Source organism: Erinaceus europaeus, chromosome 6, assembly GCF_950295315.1.
Source record: "Erinaceus europaeus chromosome 6, mEriEur2.1, whole genome shotgun sequence".
Lineage (NCBI taxonomy): Eukaryota > Metazoa > Chordata > Mammalia > Eulipotyphla > Erinaceidae > Erinaceus > Erinaceus europaeus.
In genome coordinates, this window is record NC_080167.1 from 34,785,755 (window position 1) to 34,808,907 (window position 23,153).

Below are 23,153 nucleotides of genomic sequence, written 5' to 3' on the forward strand. Positions count from 1 at the left end.
GCATGATGCCGACCAGACTTCCCTGGACAGACAAATCCACCAATGTGTCTTGGAGCTCTGCTTCCCCAGAGCCCTTCCCCAATAGGGAAAGAGAAAGACAGGCTGGGAATATGGATTGACCTGTCAACACCCATGTTCAGCGGGGAAGCAATTACAGAAGCCAGACCTGCTACCTTCTGTATCCCACAATGGCCTTGGGTCCATACTCCCAGAGGCTTAAAGAATAGGAATGCTGGGGGTCGGGCGGTGGCGCAGCGGGTTAAGCGCATGTGGCGCAAAGCGCAGGAACCGGCGTAAGGATCCCGGTTCGAGCCCCCGGCTCCCCACCTGCAGGGGAGTCGCTTCACAGGCAGTGAAGCAGGTCTGCAGGTGTCTATCTTTCTCTCCCCTTCTCTGTCTTCCCCTCCTCTCTCCATTTCTCTCTCTCCTATCCAACAACGAATTGCGTCAACAAGGGCAATAATAATAACCACAACGAAGCTACAACAAGGGCAACAAAAGGGGGAAAAAAATGGCCTCCAGGAGCAGTGGATTCATGGTGCAGGCACCGAGCCCAGCAATAACCCTGGAGGAGAAAAAAAAAAAAAAGAATAGAAATGCTATCAGGGGAGGGGATGGGATACACAGTTTTGGTGGTGGGCATTGTGTTAAGTCGTACCCCACTTATCCTGTGATTTAGTAAATGTCTCCTTTTTTATAAATAAAAAATTAAATAAAAAAAGAGAATACGGAACATGTTTCTTTTCAGAATATGGTCTTACCAGGGACAGTATGTTATACCTTGGACCTCCACGCTCCATGACACATTCAGGAACTATGTGCAGTTAAGTGCACACATTACAGTGTGGAATGACCTGTATTTAAGTCCCTGGTCTCCACTTGCAGGGGGAAACCTTCACAAGCAGTGAAGCAGGTCTGAAGGTCTCTCCCCCTCCCTACCAGCCTCTAAATTTCTCTTTGTCCTATCAAACAAAATAAAGTAAAAAAAAATTATTTTAAAAGAACTACAGTGAATTATTTCAGACAAGAACTATTTGAGACAAGAATAAGTCTTTAGTCTATTTTAAATTTAAAGAACTCCTGGCATGAAACCATTCATATCCCTGTAACAGCAGACATAACAATGAATGAAATACTTTCACTATATTTTTTGTGCTCAAGTCAGAAAAGGAAATACCAAAGTTGTGTATAAACAGCCATGAATCATAGGCATAAAATGCCTACAATTAAGTTCTTTTATTAGACACAAGGGCAAAACTGTATGTGCCATCTTCCTCTATAATGTCTTTAAAAAAAAAATCACTGAGCACAATTAATTGATTCTAGACTCTTTCCATTTCACAATATTTCTTCCCTTAAACTGCCAACAGTTATTGCTTGTCCTTTGGCATCATCAGGCCTCAAGTCACGTGGGAGAGTATAAAGATGTCTTATGGATGATAGCAGTGAAAAAGAACGCTGGAGTGACTGGTAGGTACCTCAGAACTGTCCATGGATTAATGCTAACCAATATCCAACTGACCCTGATGAAAGTTATTCTTCACTTTCTTCATCATGAAATTGATCTTTAGGAGCATAAGATTCAAAGCACAGGGGTCATGATGCCAGTTAGCATATACATACTGCTATGAGTGTCTATACTTGGGAAACTCTCAGCATGTGGTAACTTTCAGGAGACACAGGCACCTTCTTCTGATTAGGCATCTGTCCTCCTCATCACCCACTCTGAGTGGTGCCTGAGTGTCAAATGTAAATTAAATAGAAAAATAAAATCTAATAATCTTCAAGGAGATTTTTTTTCCCTGCAAGACTTTATGAAAATCCATATAAAAGGGCATTTCTTTGGAGGCTGGGTTAAGTGCACATGGTGCAAAGTGCAAGGACTGGTATAAGAATCCCGTTTCAAGTCCCCAGCTCCATACCCGCAGGGGGATTGCTTAGAAGTGATAAAGCAGGTGTGCAGGTGTCTATCTTTCCCCCTCTGTCTTCCCCTCCTCTCTCTGTGTTATCCAACAACAGCAGCAACAACAACAACAAAAAAAGAAATGGAAAAAATGGCTGCCAGGAGCAGTAGATTTGTAGTACAGGCACTGAGCCCCAGCATTAACCTTGGAGGCAAAAAAAAAAAAAGGCATTTCCTCTATATCATTTTGCATCCCTAAAAACATGTTGTTAGGTAAGGCAGATGCTATAGAATCAGCATTTACTGCTACCATGAAGACTGTTAAGAATTAAGGTGGGATTGATCATATATCTAGAACTTTTTAAAACACAGACTGAGTCTTTTTAATACATAGGCTGAGTCTTTGATATGTTGACTCTCTCAAAAGCCTAGACCAGGGAGAACAGAAGCAACCGGTGGCACAGCTATATACAAGATGCTGGGTATTATACAGCAAACCCTAACAAAGGGACTTTTTAAAGTTAACCCAATTACCAAATAATGTGATGATAGCAATAAGTATCCATTGTCTTCTTGAACCCTAAGACAGCAGGAACCTCACATTTCCACTAGAGAGCCTATATTTCCCCCAGTCCTGGAACCTTAGGGTGGAGCCCACTTTCCTGCATGCTTCTCTCAATTCATATCAAATAATATTGCATCCACCGATTGCAACCTAAACAACGCAAGGAGTGCCACCCCAGCATGCTTCACTTCAGACTGTGTCAGAGACTTCAGGTGTGAAATGACAACCCTTCAGCTTCATCATTCAGGTGAGACCTTTCCTTTCATAGTATTCTCTAATTCCATTCCAGGTGGTCCACTCCCCAATAAAGTCCCCAAACCTAGATATAGACTAGGTCCCCTGAGCATATGTTCACACGTGTCCATAAACCAGGGAAAAATATATACCTGAAAGCAGAAGTACACAATAGTCTGCAATGAGTACCCCCCCAACACTTCATCTGCACTATTCCAGCCTTTAGGTCCATGATTGGTCAACAATTTGTTTGGCTTTGTATGTTAACTCTCTTTTCAGTCACCAGGTTCCAGAGGCCAACATGATGCCGACCAGACTTCCCTGGACTAATGACCCCACCAATGTGTCCTGGAGTTCCACTTCCCCAGAGACCCACCCTACTAGGGAAAGAGAGAGGCAGAGTGGGAGTATGGATCGACCTATCAATGGCCATGTTCAGTGGGGAAGCAATTACAGAAGCTAGACCTTCCACCTTCTGCAACCCACAACGACCCTGGGTCCATACTCCCAGAGGGATAGAGAATGGGAAAGCTATCAGGGGAGGGGATGGGAGATGCGGTGGTGGGAATTGTGTGGAGTTGTACCCCTCCTATCCTACGGTTTTGTTAATGTCTCCTAGAAAAAAAAGAATTAAGGTGGGATTCCTATAGGATATGATGCCAGATGCTGTGTAAATCTCCTGAGGGAGCTCCACTGTGGCAGAGGTGCCCAGACTGTACACAAGGTAGAAAATAACCACTCAGAAGAAGAGCTTGTGTTTGAACTTCTATGCAGTAAACTCAAATAGTAGGGACTTCCTCACTCACTGGGAAGAAGTGATAGACACAGCCATTATAGAATTTTTTTAACAATCAGTTCCCCATGGTATTAAAACCTGTATTTATATCCATGTAACCATCTGAGTCCATGCAGTAAAAGAAAGGGTTAATTCTTCTCACAGTCCAAGAAAATCTTGAAAAAGAAGTTCTTTGGATATACATTTTCAATTCATATTTGTCTAACTGGAAAATTCAAAATTGGTGGCTTAGTCCTTGCATATGGTAATATGTGTGCTTAACTGGGTGCCCCATCACCTTCCGCCTCCTTTGATATTTTAACATCACACTTCATTATGATACAAAAGATGAGTGTCTGTTGTCGGGCACACACCCCAAGGACTCCATAACACCCAACCAACAAGAGGTGTATACTCCTATGTTCACAGCACAATTCATAATAGCTAAAACCTGGAAGCAACCCAGGTGCCCAACAACAGATGAGTGGCTGAGAAAGCTATGGTATATATACACAATGGAATACTATACAGCTGTCAAGAACAATGAACCCACCTTCTCTGACCCAACTTGGACAGAGCTAGAAGGAATTATGTTAAGTGAGCTAAGTCAGAAAGATAAAGATGAGTATGGAATTATCCCACTTATCAACAGAAGTTGAGAAAGAAGATCTGAAAGGTAAACTAAAAGCAAGATCTGACTAAATTGAAAGTAGGGCACCAAAGTAAAAACCCTGTGGTGAGGGGTAGACATGTGGCTTCCTGGGCCGGTGAGGGGTGGGGATGGTTGGTTGGGATGGGACATAGTCTTTTGGTGGTGGGAATGGTGTTTATGTACACTCCTAGTAAAGTGTAGTCACATAAATCACTGGTTAATTACTATGAGAGGGGGAAAATTAATTGTATGTCTCGAAGTTTTTAAAACACAGACTGAGTTTTCTTAATATATAGGCTGTGTATTTGATATGCGGACTCTCTCAAAAGCCTAGACCAAGCAGATCAGAGGCAACCAGTGGCACAGCTATTTACAAGATACTGGGTACTATACAGCAAACCCTAACAAAAGGACTTCTCAAAGTTAACCCAATTACCAAATAATGTGATGATAACATTAATTATCCATTGTCTTTTTGAACCCTAAGATAGCAGGAACCTCACATCTCCACTATAGAGCCTATATTTGCCCCAGTCCTGGAACCTTAGGATAGGGCTCACTTTACTGCATTCCTCTCCCAATCCATATCAAATAATATTGCATCCACCGATCGCAACCTAATCAATGCAATGATTGCCACCTCAACATGCTTCAGCTCAGACTGTGTCCAGAGACTTCACGTGTGGAATGACAACCCTTCAGCTTCATTATTCGGGTGAGACCTTTCCTTTCATAGTATTCTCTAATTCCATCCCAGGTGGATCACTTTCTAACAAAGTCCCAAAACCTAGATATAGACCAGGTTCTGTGAGAGAGAGCCTATGTTCATATGTATCCATAAACTAGTGCAAAATATATACCTAAAAGCAGAAGCAGACTAGAGTTTGCAGTGAGTACCCCCCCAACACTTCCTCTCTACTATTGCAAGCTTTTGGGTCCATGATTGCTCAACAATTTGTTTGGCTTTGTATGTTAACTCTCTTTTCAGCCACCAGGTTCCAGATGCCATGAGGATGCCGGCCAGGCTTCCCTGGACTGAAGACCCCACCAATGTGTCCTGGGGCTCCGCTTCCCCAGAGACCCACCCTACTAGGGAAAGAGAGAGGCAGACTGGGAGTATGGACCGACCAGTCAACGCCCATGTTCAGCGGGGAAGCAATTACAGAAGCCAGACCTTCTACCTTCTGCAACCCACAACGACCCTGGGTCCATGCTCCCAGAGGGATAGAGAATGGGAAAGCTATCAGGGGAGGGGATGGGATATGGAGATTGGGTGGTGGGAATTGTGTGGAGTTGTACCCCTTCTACCCTATGGTTTTGTTAATTTATCCTTTCTTAAATAAAAAATAAATTAAAAAAAAAAGATGAGTATCATTATACCACTCTGCCAACTCATTCTTTTGTTAGTACATACTTCTGAAAACTGCACTTGTGTTTTTTGGAAATAGTCACCAATTAACTGTCTTAAGAGGGAAACTCAGGCTGACCAGTTTTCTTTTCAAAAGTCTGACAATTATTCTGAAGATTTTTTTTTTTCCCTCCAGGGTTATTGCTGGCGCTTGGTGCCCGTACCATGAATCCACTGTTCCTGGAGGCTATTTTTTTCCCCATTATTGTTGTTATCATTATTGTTGTTAATAGTATTGTTGTTATTGTTGCTGTATTCTGAAGATTTTTATGCTCAGTAACTTCAATCCAAGTCCTGCCTATTAATTGAAAAAACAAGTCTAACTTATGGACCTTTGTTGTAGTATAGCTGCTGAGTCTAAGGAAATAATCATTTTCAGCCAAAGCAGAAAAATCCTCAACAAAAATGTATCACTAATTTCATCATAAAATGAGAAGAAAATAATAAGTTTAGCTAATCTTTTATTTTAAACTAATTCAGATCACTGAGGTATTTGCTACAAGTAAAAACTAATAAAAGTAATAGTGGCATCACTTTCTCCCCAGCCTCCCCTCTGCCACCACCCACCCATTTCTCACTGCCCCCTTCCTCCCAGGTTCTGTCCACTGAAGGGTAAATATAATTTTACAACATTTAGTAGTTGAGAGGAATTGTCTAAGAACCGCAAGCACTTAAAGGCTTTAAGGTAAGCAAATAAACAGCTCTAGTCAAACAAACAAACAAACAAAAAATAAAAGGGCCTTTTAATTTTTATACAGTAAACATGTAGTAGCTACCAACACAGAGCAGTCTATAAAATGTCATTGTTTTTAGACCTTGGTAAAAATGATTTGCATGGATTATTTTAAAAATGAAATGAAATTTGAACCATTCACAAATTATTCAAGAGGAATTAAATGCTAAGGTCTTTCCACCCCATCTGATTTCCATGATTACCATAAAATCAACCCCATAGTCTTCATTTTCTACTTGACATGGCTAAATATGAATCTTAGTGCCTCAAAATTCTTTCCCCATTTTTTTGTAAGCTTGCTTTCCAAATACTTAGCTTCAAATGATATTAAAACGTGCGGATTTGTCTTTCTTGAAGAACTTTAATACAGATAGAATAAATAGCACGTTACACTCTTAGCATGACACATTTTAATATCCAACTAAAGATACTTCTAAGAGTGAAAGGGATGCTATTTATACTTATAAAGGAACTAATTATGGTCCATTAACTCTAATGTCTTTAAAATTATTTCCAAAAGGCACCATTCATTCCACAAACTCTTGCCTAATAGATATTTAAAAGTTTTCCACTTCTACTTCTCTTTGATGGGTTTTCACCAGAATTGTAAACTAGCTTGTATTTGAAGACACAAAGCTCATACGTACCCAAGTTTTCTCCACCCCACACATCCATCATCATGTCATATTTCCCCAGCTCTTCAAAATAGAACTTATCCATCACGAATAAACCTCCAGCAATCATGGGGGTTCTAAAGAAAGAGAGGAGCATGGGAGAGAAATAGGTAAAATATTAAGGTTACAAGGTCAGCATTCCCACAAAGTGAAGCTTACAAGGTGATCTTAGAAAGAATGGCACATTGGGGCTGGGAAATAGCACACCTGATTGAGCAAACACATTAATATGTGTGAGAACCCAGGTTCTAGCCCTGGCTCCCAGCCTGCTGGAGGAAAGCTTAATGAGAGGTGAAACAAGTCTGCAGGTGTTTCTCTTTCTCTTCTTCTATCCCCTGTCAATTTCCATCTCTCCTAACACTAAAAAAAAAGGAGAGGGAGAGAGGGAGAAAGGGGAAATGGATGCCAAAAGTGTTGGATTCATTGTGCAGGCACTGAGCCTCAGAGATAATCCTCATGGCAAATAAGTAATAAATTAATAATAATAACAACAATAATAACGATGATGACACAACCAGTGTTCTTCACTCACAGCTCTGGGGGCCCTTCTCTGCTTTACTGCTATCTCTTAATAGCTTTCCATTATCATTGCTCAGAAGCTCTTGAATACAATGGCTGCAGTGAGTCAAGAGAGTGACTGCTGGGGCTGGGATATCCAGTCATTAGAGGCCTTATGAAATAATGCACCTTTCTGTGCCTCAGTTTCCTTATAGAGTTACAAAGAATATTAGATAAAATACTCAGTATAGGAGCAAATGCTTGGTAATGTTCTATTCTCCTTATCACTATCCATTGCAGAGAGCACTTCTCCTCTGTGAGATAGGATTTACCACCTTTGTCATTTACTCATCAGATATTTACTGGATTCCTTAGCTCTGTGAGAATTCCAAATAAAGTGCTGAAAATGTCTACAGAGTTTCGTACTGCTGATGAAAGTGGAAAATGTTCTATATTATACAGCTAACTGGCCTTATAATGTATGTTAGACTTCATTGGACATAAGGAAACCTTCAAGTAGCTACTTGTAGCTATTGTGATCTGGTAGCAGATGTATCTACCTCAGCCAAGATGAGATGGAGAATGAAAAGTAATTCTCAACTAATTCTCTAGGGTCAGAGCCTGGGGTATCACCTGTGAGAGGCACCGTAAAAGGATCCAGTACTTACTTTATGGGGGCAACTGGGTTGCCTTGCCGGGATCTTCTCTGCTCAGGGGTCATGTAATCCCATTTAAACACCAAGTTCCAGTCAAAACCTGCCAGCCACAGAAAAGAAACACATGATACTGACAATAACTGGCTATCTGCCCCCAGCATTATTATCCCTCATGGCTTGAAAATATTCGCTGTTTGGGAAGGAGTCACTAAAAGTCATCATACTAAGCAAGTGAGCAAACAAAAACCCTAAAGAACAGAGGATGTGGAAGGGAGAGGCAGTAGGAGGAAGGGGAAGAGGTGAAGAGGAGTTGCACACTTATACCTTCTTTCCCCAAAGAGCTTACCCCAAACAGAAAATGTGGGTGAGATATTTCTAAAATTAAACCATATAAGAATATGTTTAGAGATATAGGATAGATAAATTCACTTCAGAATTTACAGGCCACTCAGGACAGTGGAGTGTGTCTTCATATCAATGAACCTTATTAGAGGTAAAAATGGAGTGGGTGTCATAGGAGATGGAAAACTTTAGTTGGAAATGAGCTCCAAGGTAGCAACAGGTAAGCAAGTTTCAATTTCTGGAAAATCTGGCACCTTTTTCAATTCACTTTTGTATTTATAGGCCATTCAAGAAGGACAACATGCCAGGTCTCATCCATACTCAGAAGGTACTTCAAACTTTTTTTGTATATGACCAGGATACCAAACCTGTTGACACAAAGGGGGACAACTTCTGGGCAATCTGTAGCCCTTTGCACTATATTTCCAAGGGTCTGACAGTCAAGCTTAATTAATTGCCCCAGGGTAATCTGTCCTGCTGCCCTGTATCTCTTAATTTAACATTAGATTTTTTTTTTCATCAGTAGTGCCTCAATTCAATTTTTTTTTTTTTTAATCTGTGTACTCTAGATTTGGAGTTTATCACTCTGACATCTGCAGGGTCTACTGCCTAGACAGAACAAACTCAGGACTAGAATGTGGGAGTGTGGTGGTAGTGGCTGTTAGGGGCTTCTGGACTGGCACAAACATACTTATGGCTCAACCAGAGACACAGGATTAAAAAGTCTCCCATCTATCACTTTAGTGATAAGCAGGCTCAAACTGAGAGGGAGTGAGCAGATGGAGATCAGGCAGCAGGGAACACACTGAGAGGATAATACAAGCTCCTGTTCTGGACTTCCCAAGGTGTCGGGCTCTCTCCAAAGACAGCCAGCCTCAAGTGCACAAATGTCAATCAGAGATATAATGACTGACCTAGCTGTGCTAACAAAGAAAGCAAAGGCTTCTCCTGCTGCCAGCAGACACTGTGGCTTTATTTATTGAATATTCATTATTGTTTTATTAATGTTGTTCCAAATACACAAACTACATTAGGTTTTAGGATACTTTAAAAACACCACTCTTGGTTTATTTTTTTCCTAATGAGAATTCAAAAGGTGCCCTAAGTATGAGTGACAGTTGTTCTGATCCATAAGCCCATTATTGGGCATTTATTGTCCTCATATCTATTCTGATGGCAGCTGCTAAAGTGGGGAAAATAAACCATTAAACTTCAGCTTGCACAAATCTTCGAGGACAAGATATTCTGAACTCTTATACTTTCTTGGTAGCTATGGGGTTGCTTTCTTTATTTTCTGTTCCTTTGTATTATAATTAATCTTTTTTTAAAAAATTACCACATAAAAGTAGGTACCTTTCAAAAGATTTGGCATTGGTTTAATAAATGTGAATATATTGCAATATCTCCTTTTTAAAAATTATCTTTTAGCTCCTTTTTTCTCACCATTCCCGTTGTCAAAGGTCTGTCCCCATTGCCATCCCCAAAGAACCACTATAGTTCTCCCAGTCTTTGATATAGGTTGTTCAATTCTCTGTATTGGATATATGAATGAAACCATTTTTACAGTTGTTCTTTACCTCCTTACTTGCTTCACTAAGCATAATCTTCTCTAATTCCATCCATTTTATTCCAAAGGATACAATATCTTTTATTGCTGAGTAATATTCCACTGAGTATATGTTCCATAACTTTTTTATCCAGTCATCTGTTGAAGGGCATTTTGGTTGTTTGCAAGTTTTTGCTACTGAGAATATGGGGGTGTATATATCCTTTCAAGTCAGCATTATTATATCTTTGGGGTAAATGCCTAGGAGTGAAATTGCTGGATCATAAGGTGGCATTTCCATTTGTATTCATTTAGGAATTCTCCATAATGTTTCCCATAATGGCTACAACAATTTGTACTCCCACCAGCAGTGTTGTAGAGTTCCTTTTCTCTCCACGTCCCCTCCAACACTTACCTTGTTTTACTGATGAAGCCCATTCTCACAGATGTGAGGTGGAATCTCAATGTGGTCTTAATTTGCACTTCTCTAATTATGTATTAATTGGAGTGTTTCTGCATGTCTGTGGGCTACGTGTAATTCTTCTTTAGAGAAACATCTATCTATATCTTCTATCCACTTTATTAAGTTGTTGCTTTTCTTTTTGCTGAGCTATATGAGTTATTTACAGATGTTTGATATCAACGGCTTGTCTGAAGTTTAGAGTGCAAATATCTTTTCCCATTTGCTGGGATTTCTGTTTATCTTTATGGAATTTTCTTTGATGTGTAGAAGCTTTTTAATTTGATATAGTCCCATTTATGCATTCTTGTTTCCTTTCTCAATGGGAGGTCCTGAAAATTTTCACGGATGTATTCTTCTACGTATTTTATTCTTTCAGGTTTAATATCCATTTTGAATTAATTTTGGTGCATGGTGTTAGGTGGTGGTCTAAGTTTCATTTTCCTACGTGTGGTTTTCCAACTCACACAGCACTACTTATTAAAGAGACTTTCTTTTCCCCATTGGGCAGTTTTGGCCCCTATATATTTGTGGGTTTAATTTTGGATTCTGTCCTGTTCCATTGGTTTATATGTTCATATTTGTTCTAATATCACCCCGTTTTAACTACTCTTGCTTTGTAATATAAACTCAATTACTTTTGGCAAGACTGACATTTTAATGATAACGATTCTTCCAATCCATGAACGGGATGTTCTTCCATTTCTTTGTGTCATCCTCTATTTCTTTTAACAGTGTCTTATAGTTTTCCTTGACAAGGTCCTCATGTCCTTTGTTAGGTTTATTCCTAGGTATTTGATCTTTTTGAGCTCACCTGCAAATGGGATTGCTTCCTTCAGTTTCCTTTCCTCTGGCCCATCTTTTAAAATAAAGATATACCACAGATTTATGAGTATTGATTTTTGTAACCTTTACTGAATTTATTGATGATTTCCAGTTTGGACAGAGTTTTTGGGGTTCTCTTAAATATAACATTTCATCTGAAAACAATAATTTAACTTTATACTTCCCAATTTGGATTCCTTTGATATCTGTTTCTTGCTTGGTTGCAATGGCAAAGACTTCTAGGACTAAGTTAAATAGAAGTGGTAAGAGTGGACAACCTTGGCTCGTTCCTGATTTTAGAGGAAAAGCTTTCAGTTTTTCCTATGTTAGCCATGGGTTTGTCATATTTAGACATTACTATGTTGAGGAATTTTCCTCCCACTACCAATTTCTTGAGGGCCTTTACCATAAATGGGTGTTGTCAAATGCTTTTTATGTATCAATTGATAAAAATCATGTGATCTTTATCTTTCTTTTTGTTGATATGATTGATTACACAGATTGACTTGTGGGTGTTAAACCTTCCATTTCCTATTCAGTCATAATTGGTAGGGAGAAGAAACCAAGAGCCAAGCCACAAAAAAGGCAAAATCAGCAAGCTCTGGTGACCAGTGGGATTAGGAGTTAAGTAGAGTCAGGGATGACTGACCATTCAAGTGTCCAAGAAGGTGACTGGGTAGGTACATTTGTCAAAGAAGACTCAAGTTTTCATAATAGAACTAGTGAGAAAGAGGACAAAGACAGACTCTAGTTGCCTTAACTCCACAAATCCCAAATTGTATGGTCCTTGTAAGATATTGTCTGTCAGGCCTGGAGTTACACTGATCAAGATATCTAGGAGTAAAGAGTGAAGGTGTATTCATCTCTGATTATAAGTGACATCAAAACTGTGTACTAAGCCATGGGACAGAATAGCAATAGGAAGTCAAAGAGATATGAGAAAAATGGTAAACTGATGAAATTCTGTTAAGGAAGCAGGATAATTTTTTTTATTGGGGGGAATTAATAATTTAAAGTCAACAGTAAAATATAGTAGTTTGTACATGTGTACCATTTTTAGTTTTCCACATAATAATTCAACACCCTCTAGGTCCTCCTCTGCCATCATGTTCCATGACCTGAACTCTTCCCTCCCAACTCAGTCTTCAACTTTGGTGTAATACACCAAACCTAGCCCAAGTTCTGCTTTGTGTTTTCAGCTTTTCTCTCTCTTTTATTAGTGATTTGATACTGATATAAGATTGTGGGATGAGGGGTGTAATTCACAAAACTCCCACCACCAGCGTGCCATATCCCATCCTCTCTACTGGAAGCTTCCCTATTCTTTATCCCTCTGGAAGTATGGACCAAAGATCTCTATGGAGTGTAGAAGATTGGAGGTATGGCTTCTATAACTGCTTCTCTGCTGGATTTGGGTGTTGACAGGTCACTCCATACCCCCAACCTGTCTCTACCTTTCCCTAGTGGGGCAGGGGTCCAGAGAAATAGGGTTCCAGGACACACTGGTGAAGTTGTCTGCCAAGGAAGGCATGTTGGCATCATGGTATTATTTTTCAACTTTTGTCTATGAGTGAAATCATCCCATATTCATTTTTCTTTCTTGACTTCTCTCAGTTAACATGATTCCTTCAAGTTCCATCTAAGATGAAGTGGAGGAAGTGAAATCACCACTTTTGATAGCTGAGTAGTAAGTATTCCATTGTGTATATATACCACAACTTACTCAGCCACTCATCTGCTGTTGGACACCTAGGTTGCTTCCAGATTTTGGTTATTATAAATCATGCTGCTATGAACATGGGTATATGTTGGGTAGTATGCCAGCTCCCCTGGCTTACAGCTTCTGTCTCTATTCTTGCTTAACTAAGCACTGGCATGCCTGCAGGGCATTGGGTTGATCCCACTTAAAGCTGTGGTCTATTTACATAAACCACTGTTAACTAAGCACCACCCTACCTCCAGGGCATTGGTTTAATCCCCACTGGTTCACGATGTCTTTTTGCTCTGCCCCCTCTCATAGTCACCCTGATTTCCACCACTGTCTTTTCGCTCCACCCTCTCTACATCACACCCTGTTTCCACCCTACTTGGCTAGTATATATACAAGCTACTTTTCTGAGTAAAAACACTTGGAATTACTTTCCGGCTCCGAGAGTTCCAGAGTGTATCTCCTGCGACATTAGCTTGGCACAGGTTCCTGATCCCTCTCCAACGCAGCAGCCTAGATTGGTGCCAGTTGAGTTCTCTCCAACCCAGAGAGCACTTGCTCGGGAAGAAGCACCCTCAGGTTATCCCGGCAGGTATACACAAATCTTTTTGGATGGGAATTCCCAGGGAAGGAATTGCAGGGTCATAGAGAAGGTCCACTTCTAGCTTTTTTTTTTTTTTAAATTTATTTCTTTATTGGGGAATTAATGTTTTACATTCAACAGTAAATACAATAGTTTGTACATGCATAACATTTCCCAGTTTCCCATTTAACAATACAACCCCCACTATGTCATTTATCATCCTTCATGGACCTGTATTCTCACCACCCACCCACCCCAGAGTCTTTTACTTTGGTGCAATATGCCAATTCCATTTTAGGTTCTACTTGTGTTTTCTTTTCTGATCTTGTTTTTCAACTTCGGCCTGAGAGTGAGATCATCCCATATTCATCCTTCTGTTTCTGACTTATTTCACTCAACATGATTTTTTCAAGGTCCATCCAAGATCGGCTGAAAACGGTGAAGTCACCATTTTTTACAGCTGAGTAGCATTCCATTGTGTATATATACCACAACTTGCTCAGCCACTCATCTGTTGTTGGACACCTGGATTGCTTCCAGGTTTTGACTATTACAAATTGTGCTGCCAAGAACATATGTGTACACAGATCTTTTTGGATGGATGTGTTGAGTTCCTTAGGATATATCCCCAGGAGAGGAATTGCAGGGTCATAGGGTAGGTCCATTTCTAGCCTTCTGAGAGTTCTCCAGACTGTTCTCCACAGAGGTTGGACCAATTTACATTCCCACCAGCAGTGCAAGAGGGTTCCTTTGACCCCACACCCTCTCCAGCATTTGCTGCTGTTACCTTTTCTGATGTATGACGTTCTCACAGGAGTGAAGTGATATCTCATTGTTGTCTTTATTTGCATTTCTCTGACAATCAGAGACTTGGAGCATTACTTCATGTGTTTCTTGGCCTTTTGGATCTCTTCTGTGGTGAATATTCTGTCCAAGTCCTCCCCCCATTTTTGGATGGGGTTATTTGTTGTCTTGTTGTTGAGTCTGGCAAGCTCTTTATATATGTTGGTTATTAAACTCTTATCTGATGTATGACATGTAAAGATCTTCTCTCATTCTGTGAGGGGTCTCTTGGTTTGGGTAGTGCTTTCTTTTGCTGTGAAGAAGCTTTTTAATTTGATGTAGTCCCATAGGTTTATACTTGCCTTAGTCTTCTTTGCAGTCGGATTCGTTTCATTGAAAATATCTTTAAAATTTATGCAGAAAAGAGTTCTGCCAATATTTTCCTCTAAGTATTTGATAGTTTGTGGTCTAACATTCAAGTCCTTGATCCACTTGGAATTTACTTTTGTATTTGGTGAAATAAAGTGATTCAGTTTCATTCTTCTGCATGTTTCAACCCATTGTTTCCAACACCATTTGTTGAAGAGACTCTGCTTTCCCCATGTAATAGTCTGGGCCCCTTTGTCAAAGATTAGATGCCCATAGGTGTGGGGCCTCATTTCTGGGCTCTCAATTCTATTCCACTGGTCAGTGTGTCTATTCATGTTCCGGTACCAAGCAGTTTTGATGACAATGGCCCTATAATACAGTTTGAGATCTGGGAGTGTGATGCCTCCAGTTCTGTTCTTTTTTCTCAAGATTGTTTTGGCAATTCTAGGTCTTTTCTGGTTCCAGATAAACATTTGTAGAATTTTTTCTATTCTCCTAAAAAATGTGCTTGGGATCTTGATGGGGATAACATTAAATTTGTAGATGGCTCTGGGTAATATATTCATTTTGATGATGTTAATTCTTCCAACCCATGAACATGGAATATCTTTCCACTTCTTTGTGTCTTTTTCAATTTCTTTGAGTAGTGACTCTTAATTTTCAGTATACAAATCTTTCACTTCTTTGGTTAGGTTTACTCCTAGATATTTTATTGTTTTTGTTGCTATAGTAAAAGGAATTGATTTCTGGGTTTCAATTTCTTCTAACTTAGTGTTTGCATAGAGGAATGCCACTGACTTTTGAATGTTAATTTTGTAGCCTGACACCTTACTGTATTGCCTGATGATTTCCAAAAGCTTCTTGCTGGATTCCTTAGGTTTTTCCATGTATACTATCATGTCATCTGCAAATAAGGAGAGTTTGACTTCTTCTCTTCCAATCTGTATCCCTTGAATTCCTTGCTCCTGCCTGATTGCTATGGCAAGAACTTCGAACACTATGTTGAGTAGTAATGGTGATAGTGAGCAGCCCTGTCTAGTACCTGATCTGAGTGGAAATGCTTCCAGTTTTTCACCATTGAGTGTGATGTTGGCTGTAGGTTTGCTATATACAGACTCCACTATCTTGAGGAATTTCCCATCTATTCCCATTTTTTGTAGTGTTTTGATCATAAAGAGATGTGTTTTGTCAAAGGCTTTCTCTGCATCTATTGATATGACCATGTGGTTTTTGGTCTTGCTTTTGTTGATGTGGTGGATCACATTAATAGATTTACATATATTAAACCAACCTTGCATGCCTGGGATAAACCCCACTTGGTCATGTGAACAATCTTTTTGATATACTGCTGTATCCGGTTGGCTAGAATTTTGTTCAATATTTTTGCATCTATGTTCATCAGAGATATTGGTCTGTAGTTTTCTTTTTTGGTTATGTCCCTGTCTGATTTTGGTATCAGGGTGATGTTGGCTTCATAGAAACTGGCAGGAAGTATACCAGTGTCTTCAGTCTTCTGGAAGACTTTTAAAAGTAGAGGTATTAGTTCTTCTTTGAAGGTTTTGTAGAATTCATTTGTAAAACCATCTGGTCCAGGACTTTTATTTTTGGGGAGATTTTTGATAACTGTTTCAATTTCATTAGCTGTGATGGGCCTATTCATGTTATCCACTTCCTCTTTACATAGTTTTGGAAGTTGGTAGGTATCTAGGAAATCGTCTACATCTTCCAGGTTCTCTAGCTTGGTGGCATATAGTTGGTCATAGAAGCCTCGCATGATACGTTGAATTTCTGCGGTGTCTGTTGTGATATCTCCTCTTTCATTTACTATCCAATTTATTTGGGTCTTCTTCCTTTTTTGTTTTGTGAGTCTGGCTAAAGGTTTGTCGATTTTGTTTACTCTTTCGAAGAACCAACATTTACTTTCGTTGATCTTTTGTATGGTTTTCCTATTCTCAATGTTATTTATTTCTGCCCTAACTTTAGTGATTTCTGTCCTTCTGGTTGCTTTAGGGTTCCTTTGTTGTTCTTCTTCATCTACTTCCCTGTGGCCATTTTGTCTTTCTTTTTATTATTTGGTAGGGGAAAGATAAAGTGAGAGGGTATGGGGAGAGAGAGACATCTGTAGTACTAATTCACTACTTGTTAAGCCCCCCCCCCATAGGTGGGAATCAAGGTGCTTGTGCACTGTGACGTGTGCTCAACAGGGTGTGCCACTACCCAGCCCCTTATGCTCCAGTTTCCTTTATATCTATAGTGGGAACAGTAATTATATAAAGTATAAAGAATATTAGAAAAGTACCTGGCACTACAGATTTCTTTTACTATCTGCAAGTATAATGTTCCTACATAGTAGTTCCAGACTCTTGGAAACAGAGTTGGCAGTCAGCTGAGGTAAAGAACAAACACCTCATCACAGACCCCTGCAAGTGTCAACCCGGCTTTGACCTAGCACGTTATGATTGGGCCCTCCTCAATCGCTATCGAACAGGCCATGGCCGGTGCACCGCTATGTTCCATCACTGGGGAGCCAGAGACAACCCGAACTGCCCCTGCGGCTCCAGACAGACTATGACCCACATAGTCAACGACTGCCACCTCTCCAGATTCAAAGGAGGTCTCGAAACTTTACATCAGGCTCAACCTGACGCTGTTGTCTGGCTATGGAAGAAGGGCAAACGCTAGAAGAAGAAGCAATGGAGACTCAGAGTTGCACTTGGTGAGTCTCTGGGGAGTCCTCTCCTCCCTTAAGCTGTCCCCTTGTTGGTGGAGCAGACTGGAGGTGGTGTCTCAACTGATAAACTGCTGAACTGTTAGTAGTCACTTAATCTCTCCTTAGGCCCCTCTCTCTTCTCTGTCACCAGCCACACGTGTTTGTACTCACCGGTGATTTACTGGGTTCCTGTGGTTATTCTAGTTCAGTCTTGTTTCGGTCCTAGGTGGTCTCCTTTGGTATTCCTAGTTGATCGGGAGAGGAGAGGAGAGAAAGCGATCTGCTGCTCGTAGCTCCGCCTCCCTCACTCCCACTTCTAGCTTTTTGAGATTTCTCCACACAGGGAACGTAAATTTGTCCAGCAGGCGTTGTACCAATTTACATTCCTACCAGCAGTGTTGCTGCTCCCTTTTCTGATGTATGGTTTTTTCACAGGAGTGAAGTGGTAACTTTTTGTGGTCTTTATTTGCATTTCTCTGGCATTTCTCTGACAATGACTTGGAACATATTTTTCATATGTTTGTTGGCCTTTTGGATCTCTTCTTTGGTGAATATTATGTTCATATCCTCTCCTCATTTTTTGGATGGGGTTGTTTTCTTGTTGAGTTTGGTGAGCTCTCTATATATTTTGGTTATTAGCCTCTTGTCTGATGTATGGCATATAAAGATCTTCTCCCATTCTGTAAGGGGTCTCTTTGTTTGGGTATTGGTTTCTTTTGTTGTGCATAAGTTTTTTAATTTTATGTAGTTCCACTGGTTTTTGTTTTCATCTTCTCTGTACTTGAATTTGTATCATTAAAGATGTCTTCAAAATTTAGATGAAAAAAAGTTCTGCCAATATTTTCCTCTAAGTATTTGATAGTTTCTGCTCTGACATCCAAGTATTTGATCCATTTGGAATTTACTTTTGTGTTTGGTGAAATATAGTGGTTCTGTTTCATTCTTCTGCATGTTTCAAACTAATTTTTCCAACACCAATTGTTGAAGAGACTCTCTGGTCACCCTTGTCAAAAATTAGATGTCTACAGTTGTTTTTTTTTTTTTGCTTTCTTCATTAAAAGAGATTCTACTTGTTGAGCACACACTTTTTGCCTGAAGCACATGCCCTGGGAGTATGAAGCTACTGTTCCTGTCACACTCATGACACTGACAGGAAAACAGCACTCATAAAACATATAGATAGGTAGAGCAAGACAGGGTGAACAGCTATCAACACTTACCGCCTTTTAAGTCTGCAGATGCTCCCACATACTGAAAGTTGTCCATATTAATGACATCGATGATAGGTGACACAACTCGGGTCCTGTCCTGAGATATAGATAAAAATAAAAGTAGGTATGTACCAAACAAACACCAGCACATGGAGTGAGTACCACACAAAGAGGCATTGGTCTTAGACAGTTATGATAAAACCCAACTGCTTCTCTTACTACCTAGCACCATATTCACATAGGGAGTTCTCCATATTCAAAATACCTTGCTTTTTTGGCCATCACACAGACATGTTCCAATCTGTGGTATAAGAGGTTGGGAATTTCTGAAGACAGAAATTCTCCCTGAGAAGCGATACCTATGGGCAGGGACAATCCATGTTTTTGTTTACCCTGGGTTTTCTTTTGGCTTTACCAAAAGTCAAATGTCAAACTTCACATACAGAGTAACTTTCTCACAGTCTCTCCAACCAGTTATATTTAAGTACTAGTAATTGTCGGCTACAATAATGTCAGGAATGGATTAATGGCTCAGATGCCCACCCCCTCCAATTAATATTTTCCTATGGACATATGAGATACATGTGTTGTGTAAGATATCAGTATTATTAGAAAGGACTAGACACATAACAGAGAGTTCCAAATTTGAAATATTGCCTGTGACAATGAAAGTTTTTTCCTTAAGCTGAGATTCTTCTTTATGCCACATTGGTATTATACTAGTGAAGAGTTTGTGAACATAAGACCTTTTAACTGCTGTACTCCAAGTTGATAATTAACAAAAGAACAACTGTTTCCTTTAAAAAAACCCATGTTAACCATGTTCATCAACTGGTAACAGTCAGTAGAGCAAAGACCCTAACACACCACAGGAGCAATATTAAGAATATTATAAAGTTCTAATATCACTCAGGTGTAAATTTACAGTGAGATAACCAACCAATTCTATAAAAGAGCAAAGAATAAACCTTAACTGGCTCTCTGTCTGATCCTGGTACAGTGAGAATTATAGAACAAAGTCATGTAATCTCCAAATTCACTTCATTAATTTTTTTTTCTTTTGGTAAGACTGTAATTAGTGGGGGCCAGCAGTGGAACAACCAGTAAAGTCCTCAAGTTACCAAGGACTACGTTTGAGCTCCTGATCCCCAGCTTCGGGGGGAAGCTTCATTAATGGTGGAGTAGGTTGCAGATGCCCCTCTATTTTGCCCTATCTCTCTCTGGTTCTATCATAAAAAAATAAAGATTGCAATTAGTGAAAACTAGTATTTTCAACTTTTTCTATTTTTATTTGGCGGGGGCAAGTGAAATAAGCTTAATTACAGAGGCAAGAGTCGTTATATCCTCTAATATTGTGGGTTTATCAATTATACTCCTTTATTTTCCTGGGAGAATGAGCAATCAATCAATGGTGGGGGTTCTAGGATGGTGCTTGACTCAGAGATTTAGTGAAATCTACTTCCTAGTTCTGGCTATATGATTTTTGAAAAGCAGTCAAAGTTCCTTGGGCCTCACTCAGTTTCTTATCTGAAAATGGAGTTGTAATAATTGGATAAAGGTAATAAATGTATAAAGTATCTAGCATGTAGTTAGTATTCTGTGGAGGACCTTGGCTTTTGCTAGCTGCTGAATAAACCAAAACAGATAGAAGAAGTTCATAAATACCAGGTGCTACTTGAAACTATGTAACCACTTGCCTATTGTTTAACTGGTGATGTGATAACCACTTGCCTATTGTTTAAATGGTGATATGCCTAAAACAAAATAAACTCGCTGTGTCTTTGGCACAGTCCTCCCTACCCCTCCGCTCTCGTTCCTCCTCTTAGGACTCCCATTCGACCTTGCCCAATGCAGGACGCAGCGGCAAGAGTATTCAATATACTGAATATAATTACTGTAATTACTAGCAACTTGAGATTTTTTAGTATTTCAAAACTTACTGGCATCAGCTATCCATGCCATGCTGTAAAAAAGACTGACTTGCTCATTTTAGATTTATCTAGTATATTGTCTGAATTTGCCATATAACTCCAACTACCAAGGAAGTACTTTGTTAGCAGGGAGAGAAGTTAATAAAAGAAATAGAAATCAAGAGAAATGACAGTAAGTCAAATGTATTATTAGTGATGACACTTCTAAAAGATAAAAAAATGTACCAAGTGCAGATCACCCTAAGAGTCTCAATCTCCCCTCATGTAGTGATAGTGGCTTCTTCTCCCCCAGGAGGCTGTGGGCTCATTCTCATAGTGAGCAGCATGGCTGATAGCACACTACCTTCTATGAGTTTCCCTAGTTGAGCACTCCCAACCCTTAAGTAAATAATCAAAGTATAGTTTCCAAGAACTATTCTAAGCACTTTGCCTCCTGCAAAGCTGTAGGCAAGGAAGATCCTTCTAAGAATGTTTTAAGCACATCAGGTTCATCTTAGCCTCTGCTGATTCATAGTGAAGAAAATAATGAAGAAAAGACAATTTAAGCAAATGTCCTAGAGGACCTCGTTTTTTTACCCATACCAACATGAAGGGTTAGCACTAAGCAAGCCTAGGCTCCTCTCACTGAATTCCCTCACCTCAGCCACCCGCTCCAGGAGGGGCTCCAGCCAGTGCTCATTGCACTCACAATGGCTATCCAGGAACGTAAGGACCTTGGCCTGGGCTGCATCAGCTCCCCGGACCCGAGAACGCATCAGGCCTAAGGAAATGAGTTTAAAAGCACATTAGGGGAAATAAGCCACAGCATCTGAGAAACAAGTACACAAATAGCACAGCACACTCAACTTGTTTATCAACTTTTCATAGTTCTGTAGTCTTCCTAATGGAATGCAGTTTATTACAAACTTGTGTGGTATACTCAATCCTGTGGTTACAGAGATGACCTTTCTTGGGACCTTTACTTTTAAAGTTAATTGGATGACTCAGAAGATGACTTTCTTAGATGCCACAATTGAGTCTTTTTTATCAAGCAAATGAAATGAACTTTTAACACTCTTTCTTCTGGCTGGAAATAGAGTTGCCTAATTAAATGGGATAAGGGAGGTTCCCTCTAAACACTTCAGCTGCCAATGTTGCTGATATTAATGTGATAATTTAATAGTAATGGTTGCAAATGTCTCACAAGTACTCAAATACTTAACGACATTTAAGAATTAGTGTTCAGTTTTTACACAAATTAGATATACTACAAGCCAAGTTATACACCCTATATATTGTAATCTAATAGACATTTCTGTTATAATGCTAAATCTCACCATAAATACAGATTAATCTTTAAATTGTAATGTCATAAGTAGATTTTGGCTATGCAAACAGGACTTTATATATGAAGATGATATAACTGCTCATATTCATTGAGGATGAATGTTTAAAATTTACTTATATACAATAATCAAAATGATTCAATGATTCTTAGTTGTATACTCAGGGGAAAAAGATTTCTTGGCCTGGTATGACAAAGCAGTTTGTGTTGAACAAATCTGTACTTTTATAGGAATTTTGAAATGAGTACAATAGAAAAGTAAAAATGTGAAAGGGCTAGAGAGCAGTCAGAAGTAGACAGATTGGTGATGTGTGTGGTGTGGAACTATACATTATAATCTTACAAACATGTAACATTCTATTACTAACAAAAATTATTAAATGTATTTTTCTATTGTATAATGAGATCATGATTTGTTTTGAATGTACAAAACTTTAAAACAAATCACAATTTCATTACACAATAGAAAAACACATATCAACCTTTCAAATTTGTCTTTGCTTTGTAATATGTAATATATGCAGAGAGAATTTCATTAAAAGTAAAAGTAGGGAGTTGGGGGGTAGTGCAGTGGGTTAAGCGCATGTGGCACAAAGCACAAGGACCAGGTTAAGGATCCTGGTTTGAACCCCAGGCTCCCCACCTGCAGGAGAGTCGCTTCATGGTGGTGAAGTAGGCCTGCAGGTGTCTATCTTTCTCTTCCCCTCTCTGTCTTCCCCTCCGCTCTCCACTTAGCTCTGTCCTATCTAACAATGATGAGATCAGTAACAACAGCAATAATAACTACAACAATAATAAAAAAAAACAAGGACAACAAAAGGGAAAATAAATAAATATAAAAAAATTTAAAAAAGTAAAAGTAAATGTAAAATGTTAGTATTTTGAAAAAAAGAGAGAGGCAGACAGAAACTCTGCCACCAGGGTTACTGTGATAGCTTGGTGCCTGCACTATGAATCTACAGCTGCTCCTGGAAGCCATTTTTTTCTTTTTATTTTGTCAGGACAGAGAGAAATTAAGAGGGGAGGGGAGGTAAAAAGGGAAAGAAAGATACCTACAGATCTGCTCCTTTGCCTGTGAAGCATCCCCCCACAGGTGATTGGGTCCTTGCCCATGGTGATATGTGCACTTAACCAGGGAGGATTTAACTCTCAAAAGAAGAAACCACAATGGAGTGAAAGCAATGGCTACACTGTGTCTTGCTTGTGGTTAATTTCAATCCACAGCAACATAATCTTTCTAAAGTGAAAGAGTTCAAAGCTTCT

General features: G+C 39.6%; 1 protein-coding gene across 1 annotated transcript in view; it reads right to left on the minus strand.

Annotated features, from left to right (window-relative positions):
* Positions 1–23,153, minus strand: part of GALNT2 (polypeptide N-acetylgalactosaminyltransferase 2) — a 291,717-nt gene that overhangs the window by 40,679 nt on the left and 227,885 nt on the right. Inside the window, exons 7-10 of the mRNA XM_007535130.3 lie at positions 21,205–21,326; positions 18,645–18,732; positions 8,111–8,198; positions 6,918–7,021 (exon numbers count right to left, since the gene is read on the minus strand). Coding sequence (XP_007535192.1) covers positions 6,918–7,021; positions 8,111–8,198; positions 18,645–18,732; positions 21,205–21,326 — 402 coding nt within the window. The remainder of the gene's footprint in view (positions 1–6,917; positions 7,022–8,110; positions 8,199–18,644; positions 18,733–21,204; positions 21,327–23,153) is intronic.